The sequence below is a fragment of the Muntiacus reevesi genome, chromosome 9 (assembly GCF_963930625.1).
Source record: "Muntiacus reevesi chromosome 9, mMunRee1.1, whole genome shotgun sequence".
Lineage (NCBI taxonomy): Eukaryota > Metazoa > Chordata > Mammalia > Artiodactyla > Cervidae > Muntiacus > Muntiacus reevesi.
Genome location: NC_089257.1, coordinates 43048123 through 43061039, shown reverse-complemented (window position 1 = coordinate 43061039; position 12917 = coordinate 43048123). Strand labels below are relative to the sequence as shown.

General features: G+C 41.4%; 1 protein-coding gene across 1 annotated transcript; it reads left to right on the top strand.

Annotated features, from left to right (window-relative positions):
• The first annotated feature begins 6557 nt into the window (after nucleotides 1-6557).
• On the top strand, nucleotides 6558-8275 carry LOC136174434 (ubiquilin-1-like). Its single transcript, XM_065944629.1, has one exon. It carries the CDS (start codon nucleotides 6716-6718, stop codon nucleotides 8273-8275), a length of 1560 nt encoding a protein of 519 aa, XP_065800701.1. The 5' UTR covers nucleotides 6558-6715.
• Nucleotides 8276-12917: the final 4642 nt, after the last annotated feature.

Here is a 12917-nt window from a genome sequence, read left to right as displayed (position 1 = left end):
TCCTGTCACTCTAAATAAAATTTTGCACACAAAGCTCTCAGTGACTGAGACCTGTCTTTGGTCTTGGAGTTAAATCTTCTTCTTTGGAGAACATGAATCCAGTGGCATTGTTCACTGTTCACCATACGCTATCACAGACTTTAGTTTTAATTTTGAAATATTTAGTGACAAAATACTCAATGCTTAACTCATTATTCCTTTGCAAAATGCCATTGTCCAATTTTATTTTTGTAAATATACTCTATAGTAGCTGTCAAATTCCATATAAGACCAAAGGAGATCTTCACTGGCTTTTAATTACATATGAATATATGAATATTAGAGAAGAATTGAAGGATTTACAATAGACAATCTTTCTTTTTAAAATAATGTTTCCATTCAAGTTTCACTTGTTTCTCTTTAAAGAACTGTAATTTCTTCACATAAGTCCAGCTTGGGTTTAAGCACTACATATTTGCAGTTTATTTTCAGAACGGATATTAGTGTAGTGAAACTACGCTGTCACCAATACACTATAAATTATTATTTTAGCTTCTTTGATTCTTGTGCAAACATGTGCATCCTTGAAAAATAAAATTTCTACTCTTCTAATAATTAAACCTCTTTACTAGATTCATGACTTGTTTTCTCAGTTTAAAAGATATATATATATATATATGTGTGTGTTGTGTGTGTGTGTGATAGAATGTATTATGCATAATATATATGTATGTTGAGAAGGAAATAGCAACCCACTCCAGTGTTCTTGCCTGGAAAATTCCATGGACAGAGGAGCCTTGTAGGCTACAGTTCATGGGGTTGCAAACAGTTGGACACGACTGAGTGACTTCACTTTCACTTTCATATGCATATTAGATAATACAGATAAGTAATAAGAATACAAAAGTCAGCAATAATTCCACTACCCAGATAACACTGCTAACACCATGATGGTTTTCTTTCCACTTATTTTACAAAATTGTGATTATATTGTGCATAATAATCTGCCTTTCCAACATGATACTGTGTCATGATATTTCAAGTTATTAAGTAGCCTTTTGGAATTCATAGGTTTAATAAACACTCCCTAAACATTTCTTTTATGCCAAGAGTAGTAGAAATACAATAGTGAACAAGATATGTTTCCTGTTTTAAGGAGCTTACAATATAGTGGAGATAACAGACCTCCAAGAAAAAAGGAAGAGAGAAATAAAAGTAATAACTAGCACAGAGCACTCACTGAGAACTAGGCACTTTTCTATAGACTTTTATTTTATTTTTTATTTTTAATGGGAGATAGTTGCTTTACAGAGTTGTGTTGCTTTCTTATATAGGCTTTATGCCTATTAACTCATTTAACTCCTACAGTGCTATAAAGCAGGTGTTATTATTAAAGTTATTTGACAGATGAGTAAAGCAAGAAATAGCTATGTGGGTTTAGTCCAAAGTTTCACAGCTAGCAAATGATGGAGCTGGAGCTGGGATCTGAATCAGTGTTTCTAGAGACAACACCTTTTATCTCTATTCTACATCAATTTCTACTGAATAAATAATTATTAAAAAACAATTAAAATTCATTTCATGAAGGGAATAAACAAGGCATATTGCTAGTGTATATAAGGGGGAAGGGATATATTTTTAGAAGGATGGTCAGAGCCTATCTCTCTGGTGGAAGTATTTATGCAGAGACTTGAAGGGTAGGAGGAAGTCAGACATCCAGAGAGCTGGGAGAAGAAAGTTTTAGGCAGAGGGGAAACTACAAGAGTTCCCTGAGTTTGGTTAGAGCCTGATACACCTGAAGAAAAAGGAAAGAAAGCCAGGGGTCCACAGTAGAGAGAGTGAGAAGGCAAGTGTTTCAAGGTGAGGTGAGAAAGAGAGGTCAGTGCAAAATTCCCCAGGGCTTTGTTTCGAGTGTGGATTTTACTCTCATCTTATGTGGCACATGATCGAGAGGGTGGCTGGGGTGTCAGCTGAGTCAAGGCAGAAGACTCCTGCAGTCATTCAGCTGAGAGATGGTATTGGCTTAGATTAGGGTTCTCCACAAGGGCAGACGGCAAGAAGTGAACAACTGAAAACATGGTTTGGAGACTGAATTTATCATACCCCATCAGATGGGGTCAGCTTCCTGCTGGCTCAGTCAGTAAAGAATCCGCCTGCATCAGGTGACCTGGGTTCAATCCTTGGGTTGGGAAGATCTCCTGGAGGACTTGAAAACCCACCCCAATATTCTTGCCTGGAGAATCCCCATGGACAGAGGAGCCTGGTGGGCCACAGTCCATGGGGTCACAAAGATTCAGACACAGCTTCGAGAGTAAGTACACACAGCGCAATAGTAATTAAACACCCTCTCTATGGTGGAGTCCTGTCCTGTGTCTCGGTGACAAGAGGTGTTCTAGATCACAAAACCCTGCCTTCACAAAGCCAGCAGAGAGGGGACAGTCGCCAAGTTCACACAATTTAAGCAAAAGGGAGACCCTAAGAAGAAACACAGGGTAAATAGGAAAATTGACAATGAACAGGTTCTAAACAGGAAGACCATCGCCCAAGAGAGCATTTAAGCAGAGATATGAGTTAGCCAAAGCAAGAGCTCCCAGGGAAATGCGTCAACAATTAAAAAGCCAGCAGGAACAAAAATATAAGAAGGCTCCTGTGACTAGAAAAGGGTGCTCAAGGGGTGGGGTCAGGGAGAACAGACATGAACCAGATTATTAGGGCATTTGGATTTAATTAAAATATAATAGGAAAACCTTTGGTGGTTTTGGGTAAAGGGTTGAGGTTAATTGATCTATATTTTTAAAAGATCACATTGGCTACTTGTATTGTCAGCCCAACCAGGTTTTTTCTTTTACATTTTTAGTAATGCAAGTGCCTAATTGGGATTTTGATTGCCCAGGCATCCAAATCCAAGAGACGTCCACTTCAAATATGGCTATTTCCCCCAAAACACATTGTTGGCCGCAGGACTACATAAAAGGCCAGGGTACATGCCCTCTGATATTCCTTTGTTTTAGGTCATGGCTGATTTCTGTAACTGATCATTTGTGCCACTTATTTTTTCTCTTCCCATTATTTAATTTTTCTTAAGTTTTAAATCTACCAATAGTGAGCCCATTATGTCTGATTCACGTTGTTGTATGGCAAAAACAAACACAACCTTATAAAGCAATTATCCTCTAATTAAAACAACAACAAACAGTGAACCCTTGAAACCCTCTGTGCCCACCCTTGAGCCTAATAAAAGAAAAGCCCCATACACATTTGCTCTCTCTCTACCCTTGACCTTTTTTTATGGCCCCAAGTGTGCAGATAACCTCCAGGACTTGTAAGAAACATTGTCTCTTTCAAAACTCCCTGATGGCTATTGCTGAGGGCCTCTTGCAATCATAATAAGAACCACAAGGCCAAGTCCAGCCTCAACATCAGTGATAAAATGAGTACCAGCACAAAACACTGCTGTGGGAATTAGTAAAAATAGACCAAGAAAGGAAGTAGGGAAACCAGCCAGGAGGCTATGCTACTGCAGTATGGGAAGTATTAAGGTGAACAGATTCAGGATATACTTTGAAGAAAAAACTCATAGTACTAGATGATTCATAACTTCAGTATGAAAAGAAAGAAACTGAAGGTAGTTCCTGTGTCTGGATGAATGAAAATTTTATCAGAAGAACAAAGAGAACTTGAGCAAATGGCAAGTTTGAGATCCTGTTCTGAAATAAACTGTCTTGGTTGTAAAGTTAATTGGCATGAGAGAGACTAGGAAAAACAGGTTTGTGGAGAGAAAGTCAAGGCTATATATTATTACTAAGTATTAGAAAGTCAAGGCTATTCATTGCTATGTATTATTCCCCTCACTGTGAGAGCAAAGAATTCTAATACAGACCAGCTCCAGATTCATCTCATAGTAGAATAAAATTTGCCACCCAAAAATGTGTCTTTAACATGAGGATTAATTTAGCCTGATTATTTTGAAGAGACATAAGACTCAAGAATTTTTTCATGTTACCTCCTCCTCAATTCCCCCAAATAATTTAGATAAAGGGCTTGCTCCAGGAAGAAGAACTAGAAGCATAAATAACTAAAGAAGAATATGAACTAGGTATGATAAACTTATGAACTGGTATACCTGGTACAATATGAACTAGGTGGGGGAAACTTAGCAAGTCCTATTTGATCAAAACACCTACCTTGAGACACAAGTGTGTAACTGAGCTGGGGAAGGCTGTCAGCTTGAGCCGGAGATATTTAGGCACTGAAAATGAAAACTGTAGAAGAGAAAGGAAGAAGGACAGTTCACCTCAAGAGTATGAGGGAAAAAATCTCTGGAGCCATGAGATGCACAAATGTGATTCTGGACAATTGTTACCTGGCATGTTCTTCAACCTCAGATACACATTAATGTACTAGCTATGCTAGCTAAGGAAAAGCCATAAACGTTAGCTTGAATATCTGATTCTGCTGAGGGAAATACAAGTGGAATCCCCAATGGGAACTGGGTTTGGTACTAATATTTGTATAATAGAAATTTTCTTAAGGTCTGGACATTACCAGAGGAGGCCCACTAGGCTGTTGCTTCCAGCCAGTCATAAGGATCACTCTGTAAAATTTATTGGAACTGAAAATCTTTCTCAAAATGGCAACTTATCAGAGGTTTGATACGGATTGGACATGGAAAACATTCATTCATACTAACCGGAGCTTAAGAATACATCTTAATATATTATAAGCAATGTAGTTTTAGGAGGATCTAGGTGTTCATGTTGCCCACATCTAACAACCTTCTAGAGGTGGGAGTCTAGGCAACCAAATCCTACCTTTGTAGTCATTTGAAACTCTAGAATCAGAAAAAATGGTCAAGTATATAGTGGAAAAAGCCTCAGACAGCTTGATGTAGTCATCTTCACAGTGAAAAAAACGTAATTATTCCAGGTATTAGACAGAATTTACTCTTGGGGCTCACCTGACTGGAACAGACAAAACAGTGTCTTAGACAGTCACTGTTACCTGCTTTTACAGCTGAAATATGTACCCTCCCCAGGCAGAATTCTATTCGTCATATATATCTCAAATTACATAACTGTTAAGTCAAAGAGGAGGATACATCCAGTCCATCCTAAGGAAATCAGTCCTGAATATTCATTGGAAGGACTGATATTGACGTTGCAACCCCAATACTTTGGCCACCTGATGTGAAAAACTGACTCATTTGAAAAGACCCCGATGCTGGGAAAAATTGAAGGCAAGGGGAGGAGGGGACGACAGAGGATGAGGTAGTTGGATGGCATCACCAACTCAATGGACATGAGTCTGAGTAAACTTTGGGAGTTGGTGACGGACAGGGAGGCCTGGTGTGCTGCAGTCCGTGGGGTCACAAAGAGTTGGACATGACTGAGTGACTGAACTGAAATGAACTGAACTGAAGTAAAAAAAGACCTAAAGTCAAGTCATTACTTTTTCATTAATTTCTCTTGTTTAGCTCTGATCCTCTGGGAGTTGAGATCATAGTTTATCTCTCTGGGAACAACTGCATTTCCAAGTTCTTTGCAAACATTATGCCGTCTTACTTAAAACCATGTATAATAGATGGGTTACCTAGCCTGGGGAGCCTCAGAGATGCAAGCTGCCTCAAGGCCCCTTTGAGGCTGGGTGGATTAATTATACATATTTTGAGTCTCTTCATATAGAAACAGAAACTTTATGCCTGCCTAGGGCATAGGTAGTATATAATGACTTAGTAGAAGATATGTGTGTGTGTGTGTGTGTGTGTGTGTGTGTGTATGTGTGTGTGTGTGTGTGTCTGTGTGTGTGTACATGTGCACGTATGCTGAGTCTTGTCCAACTCTTGACAACTCCATGGACTGTGTAGCCCATCAGGCTCCTCTGTCCCTGGGGTTTTCCAGGGAAGAACAGTGGTTTGTGGGTTGTCATTTCCTATTCCCGGATATCTTCCTGACTTAGGGACTGAAGCCGCATCTCTTTTGTCTCCAGTATTGGCAGGTGAATTCTTTACTACTGTGCTACCTGGGAAGCCCTAGTACAAGATAGGTAACTAGGACTTCCTAAGTTAGTAATTAGACTAGTAGCTTTTTGGCTGAGCTTTATTCATCTATCAAACTCCAGATTTTCTATAGTGAGATAGGTTGGCATAAAATATGTTTTTAGACGTGCTGCATGCTAAGTCGCTTCAGTTGTGTTTGACTCTTTCCAACCCTATGGACCGTAGCCCTCCAGGCTCTTCGGTCCATGGGAGTTTTCCAGGCAAGAATACTGGAGTGGGTTGCCATTTCCTCCTCCAGGGGATCTTCCCCACCCAGGGATCAAACGCACATCTCTTATGTCTCCTGCATTGGCAGGAAGGTTCTTTACCACTTGTGCCACCTGGGAAGTCCTGCTTTTAGACAGGAACATTTAAATTTTTTCTACTGTTTTTTAGATCAAATCTGATAGGAAGTCAACTTTAGACAGGTGGTAGAGACTACCACCCTTCCCCCATTCAGGTCTACCTCTCAACTGTGACCTCATCACTGACATCATCTGCCCTGAGGCTGGTTCCGGAGAGGGCAGCTCCCACCCCGTGGGAGCCGGGTGGCTCGGGGACTACACTTGGAGGTGGTGTCCACAGGACTTGGGTGAGAGGACATCACGGGCCACCTACTGGTCCCTGCGCTCAGGCGTGCTCAGTGCTACATCTAGATTTCTAAGGTCCGCAGGGGGCCCTGAATTCTGCTCTCGAGGAAATATGTCACGGGCTAGGGAAGAAGCAGGGGACAGTCGGCTGGTGTCTGGTCGGGAGCCACCATCACGTATCATCAGAGTGTCTGTCAAGACCCCACAAGACAGCCAGGAATTCATGCTGGCAGAAAATAGCAGCATCTGCGACTTTAAGAAGCAGATCTCCAAACGCCTTCACTGTGATACTGACAGACTAGTGCTCATCTTCACTGGAAAGATCCTCCGGGATCAAGACATACTGAGCCAACGAGGCATCCTTGATGGCACCACGGTCCACCTGGTGGTGAGGAGCCATGGGAAAGGCATTCTGCCCGGCCCCAGCACTCTGCCCAGCCCTGCTGGCCACTGCACCCATCGTCCAGATCCATCCACCTCAAAGAGTGCTAGGATGCTAGCCAGGCTGGGCCAGCTGGCCCGGACCTCTCCTGAATTAGCTGACTTCTTTGGCCAGCTGGCTCAACTCGTCATGGTTGTGCCTGAGTCCATGGGGTCATCATTGGAAGAGCCTGTGGTTCAAGGTCTGGCGAGTGAGAAACCAGTCAATGCCAGCTATGCTCCTGAATCCTCAAGGCCAGTACCGAAACCTGAGCCAGCTCTTAAGGCTCTGGAAAACTTGCAGAACCCGGCCCGGCAACAGGAACTCCTGCAGGTGGACAAGTGGGGGCTGGAAGCCTTGAAGGCAGTGCCAGGTGGTGACAATGCTATGTGTCCGGTCTGCTCTGATATCCAGCATCTCATGCTGTCCACTCTGGCCCCTCTGGTTGCCTCCAAAGGCCACAGCCCAGATTCAGAGCCTGGCAGAGGGGGCATCAATCCTCACAGTTGTACTAACATCACCACCACGGCACCCACAGTCTCCGCACCTACCAGGCCATTGGCACAGGAAGTCAGTGCAGGAGCAGCTGCTCAAGCCAGGGGTGTAATTTCAAACCAGGCCAATACAGTTTGTAGGACTGAACTATCAGACTTATACTCAGGCCAGGATCTTCCCTCCCAGGAGAGCCAGCAGTCCATCAGGAAAGCCACTACAGCAAGTCAGCTGAGACCATCAACCTCTGTCTTGCGCAGAGCCTTACATGTCCTGCAGCAGAATCCAGCTCTGCTACACCAGCTGGCAACAGGCACCCCCCTGCGACATCACATGCCACTCCTTCCCATTCTCACCAACCCCCGGGCACTGCAGGCATTGATCCAGATAGATAAGGGCCTGCAGGTACTGTCCAGGGAGGTACCTGGATTGGGACCATGTTTATGGTGTCCAGGTAGACTGCATGGGGCCAGAGGATATTCTGAAACTAGGGGCAGAGGACAGGGTCACAGAGCAGACCCTGGGCAGCCCACCCTGGCTGTTCTTCAGCTCCTCTACGCTCTGGCCAATGCCTGCCCTCAGTTTACCCAGTCCTCATCGTCCTCATGTCCCCTCGCTGAAGACCGCTACCCGCAAGAACTGGAGCATCTGAAGGCCATGGGCTTTGCTAATCAAGATGCCAATCTTCAGGCCCTCATGGCCACAGGAGGAGACATTCGTGCTGCCATTGAGAGGCTTCTGGGGAAACCGGAGGCCTAGGTGCCTCCAGCTGATGTGCCAATGCACCATCCCATGGAGAGGAGGGGGGAAAGGAAAGGGAAAGAGAGGGAGGGGGAGTAGCTTATTTGGGGAATTTCTCCTCCTCAGATCACGTGCATACTTATACAGCCTCCCCCCACCTCCCAAGCCTGTTCTACATTAAAAAGGATTCGTGGATCTTGTGTGTTGTGTCAATTTTGGAGCAGGTGGGCAAAGAGAATGTTGTTTGGGGGAGGGATGGATTTGGGTCTGGGCCTCACCTATTCTCATAACCGTAACCTCAGAATAGGGGCAAATCCTGAGTTCTTTTTAGTATCTAATCCTGTTCAATGGGCAATGCAGTTTTCCACCAATATTACTATCATCACCACAATTCCAATTCCATGGTGATTCTGAAGGAATCCTGATGTTTGCTCTCCTGGGAAGCCATGGGTTTCTTCACAGACTCTGAAAGCCACCTATTCTTTGACAATGTTTCTCTGTCTTGAGGTCGTCTCCTGATATTGCAGAAAAGTTGTTTAACTTGCCTTTCAGTTAGGGCTTCTCCTTTGCTATCCACCTCAATGGAATGACAGGCCTTAATAGTAATGTTGGCAGTTCTCCTGGGAGCTGGACCTTGCTACCTCCAGGCTGGTAGCAGCTACTGGTTTCTATAAATTAATTTTTCCCTCTAGGAACTATTGCATTCTATCATTAGAATACTATTAAAACAACAGATTTCGCTCCCCCTCCCCCCCCAACAAATGCCTAGAAGAACTTCCAGGAGTAGAGTTTGCACCCAGGGCTGCAGAATCCTCCGTCTGTTAGTTATTGTCTGTGAAAGCTGAACTTTGGTCAGAGATAGGAGACTATGAAGAACAGTCCTGTGCTACATCCACAAGACATCAGCCCAGAGTAAAGCCATAGCTAGATCCCTGTCAGTTCAGTTCAGTCACTCAGTCTTGTCCAACTCTTTGCAACCCCGTGAATCCCAGCATGCCAGGCCTCCCTGTCCATCACCAACTCCAGGAGTTTACTCAAACTCATGTACCCAGCTATTAACAAGTGTGTGGTCCTTGCATCTCATATTATTTCTGTAGGCAAAACACAGGGAGGTGAGATGCTCCTGAAAAAAGCCACAACTGGAGAAGAAGGTTGGATGGAGGGTCTTTGCTAAAACAAGCCCTCCTTTCTGTAATATCAGTGTTGGAGTGAGATTAAAGGTTTAGGGAAGGAGGAAGGATGCTGGGCAGAATGGGTGAGTCAATTCCCACAGTGTTCACATAAGCATATATCAATCCCCAGAATGACACAAGGAAAAATAAAGTTCATGAGATGTATAGTTGAATTCTAAAGTCAGACTAGAACACATGGAGGATATCACATAGTCCTACCATAATAATACAGTAGAAAATAAGCTTGATAGCCCTATGCATACATTTTCAGTCAGACATGAGAATTAGAGGCACAGAGATAAGAGATCTGTGTTCAGTATCAACTATTGGATTGGATGTCTACCAGTTGTAGATGTGTATCACAAAATCACACACAATTTCAATCAGAGACACACAGCCAACACGCAGACCTCTATTCACACACAGAAATGTAAAGAGAATTGAAAACCACAAATTAAGATAAACTGACTTTTCAGTTTTTCTAGGAAATGAAACTAAAATTATTGACTGTATTGCTTAATATAATACAGTTAAGGACTTAAATGTCAGCATCAGCTTTCAATGGGAGTAAAAAATTGAGAATTTCAGAAGTTAGTCCTTGGATTTCTTTCAATGTAGAGTACTTGAGGGAGTATTCAAAACCCAGGGAGTTGGGGGATAAAAATAAAACTAGCAACCACTCTGTCAGAATGAGAAGCCATTCACTTTTGAGAGAGTATAGCTATTCCTTTGAAATTCCTGAAAGATATGAAAGCTATTTTCATTTTAAATCTAGAGAAACAGACTCCAAGGGGTAAAGTGACTTCCCACACACCTGTGGTTGAAATTCTAAGCTGATTTTCCTGATTCCAGCATCCTTATTCTGTGCACAGCATAGAGTCAGATGATGACAGTGTGGGATTCAGAGTGACCATTAAGAGAAAAAAGATCTGGTCAGATTGGAAAGGCTTGAATGTATTTTATTATTTTTAAATTAATATTAATTTTAATTTTATATTGGAGTATAGTTGATTTGCAATGTTATGTTAGTTTCAGGTCCACAGCAAGTGATTCAGTTATACATAAACATACATCCATTACTTTCAGATTCTTTTCCCAAATAGGTTATTACAGAGTATTGAGTAGATTTCCCTGGGCTATATAGGAGATCCTTGTTGATTATCTGTTTATATATATAGTAGAGTGTATATATCAATCCTAAACTCCTAATTTATCCCTCCCTGCCACATTTCTCCTTTGGTAGCCATAAGTTTGTCTTCAAAGTCTATGAGTCTATTTCTATTTTGTAAATAATTTCATTTGTATCACTTTAATCAGGGCGATGGAAAGACTTTAAGTTTCTGCCCAGAGTGTGGAATCTTATGGCTGGTAAAATCAGTGGATCAGAATTGTGGTCTGTGGAGTAACTTCTTCAGAAGGATCACTAGAAATAAGACAAAGGGTTGAGCAAAGAAGGACAGATATATCAAAGCAATGATGCAGAAGGCTGGAGTGGGTCAGCTACAGAAGGGAGCTGAGGAAAAAGTAAGAGATATATGTTGAACTTATTTAAAAGTATGTAGATATAGAAGTGAGAGAATATAATCCAAGAATAAAAGTGTAGTGATTAAAGAATTAAGATGTGTCTATCTCCCTGCTGTTCACTTCTATCTGCTCTATGTGGAGAATAATATATAGCCAGATATCTTCCAACTTGACTGTTTATATATATAAAAAAAAGTCTACAGGGGCTACGCAACATTGGATAACAGAAGTAGACAGGAATGAAGCTCCAGATCACTGCCACTGGAGTAGATATACCTTATACAAATCACTCAATTTCTTGGATTTCACTAAAGTCAAAAGCATCCAGTTCCCATTCTACTGAGCTGCTGATTTTGCAGAAAATACAGTTCAATGATATCACTATTCGTATCTCAAGCACTATCTAAGCATTTTAATATAGTTATATAATGTAAATATCACAATAAGCCTGAGAAGTGATATAAAAAGTCCTAAATATGTAGCTTGCAATATTAGAGAGATTGCATAGCCTTCTCATATTTATTTAGTGAGCATTTTACATGTTAGACACTGTCTTAACTTTTTGACATTCATTGATTTCTCTATTCCTCAGTGCAACATTGAAGTGAAGTGAAGTGAAAGTCCCTCAGTCGTGTCCAACTCTTTGTGATCCCATGGACTATGCAGTCCGTGGGGTTCTCCTGACCAGAGTACTGGAGTGGGTAGCTTTCCCTTCTCCAGGGGATCTTCCCAACCCAGGAATCAAACCGGGGTCTCCTGCATTGCAGGCGGATTCTTTTCCAACTGAGCTATCAGGTAAATGTTAACGTTATTCTCCATTTAATCATTGCCCAAACTGAGGCATAGAGATTTAGCAGCATGCTCAAAGGTCACAAAACTAGTAAGTGGAGAAGGAGGATGTAAACCCAGGTATTCTAATGTAATTTATTTATTTTTGTGTGTGTGTATGCACACACATTTTTTTAATCGAAGTACAGTTGATTTGCAATATTTCAGGTGTGTGGAAAAGTGGCACATGCATTTTTTTTCATGTTCAAAGAATTTAATTTTTATTCTTTCCATTCTTTTTCAAATTCTTTTCCCATTTAGGTTACTACAGAATATTGAGTAGAGTTCCCTGTGTTATACAGTAGGTCCTTGTTGATTATCTATTTAAATAGAGCAGTGTATATATGTCAATCCTAAACTCCTATCTATTGCCACCTCCAACCTGTCCCCTCTGGTAGCCCTAAGTTTATTCTCTAAGTCTGTGAGTCTATTTCTCTTTGTAGATATGTTCATTTGTATAATTTTTTAAGATTCTGCATACAAGTGATATTATATAATATCTTTCTCTGTGTGACTTCACTTAATACGATAATCTCCATGTCCATCCATGTTGCTGCAAAGGGCATTATTTCACACTTTTTTTATGGCTGAGTATTATTCCATTGTATATAAGCCAGAAACTCTGACTTTAGACCATGTAATCACTGCCCAAATTTCTTGGATTTGGATTAGATATACTTTAAATGTTCTTGTCATTTTCTACTTGGATTCACAGAAGATAGTCCCACCATGGCACTTAGATGCTTTTTAAGAACAGGAACTGCTTTGCTTTCTAGTAATAATAGACAGATATTAAACCACAGATGCATGTGAGGCAAAGGTAAAAATATTAGGAGTTTTGTGCAGTAGCAGTATCATAGCAAATGAGGTTTATGATTTTTCTATTTAAAGGCTTCTTCTAAAAGTAAAAGTATTATTACCTTTCTGGGTTATTCATAATTGCTCAAGGAACCTCTTCAGAGGTATCTTCAATATGATTATCAATAGCTTCAGTTCATCCCACCTTTCCTTAGCCTTCCAAGGCTTCCTCCCATGGAAACATATTCCACTTATATCAGAGGTCTCCATCCAGGAAAATGCATTCAGATAGCCATCATACATACTTTTTCCCCTTATTTCAGATCTCTGCTCAGAAT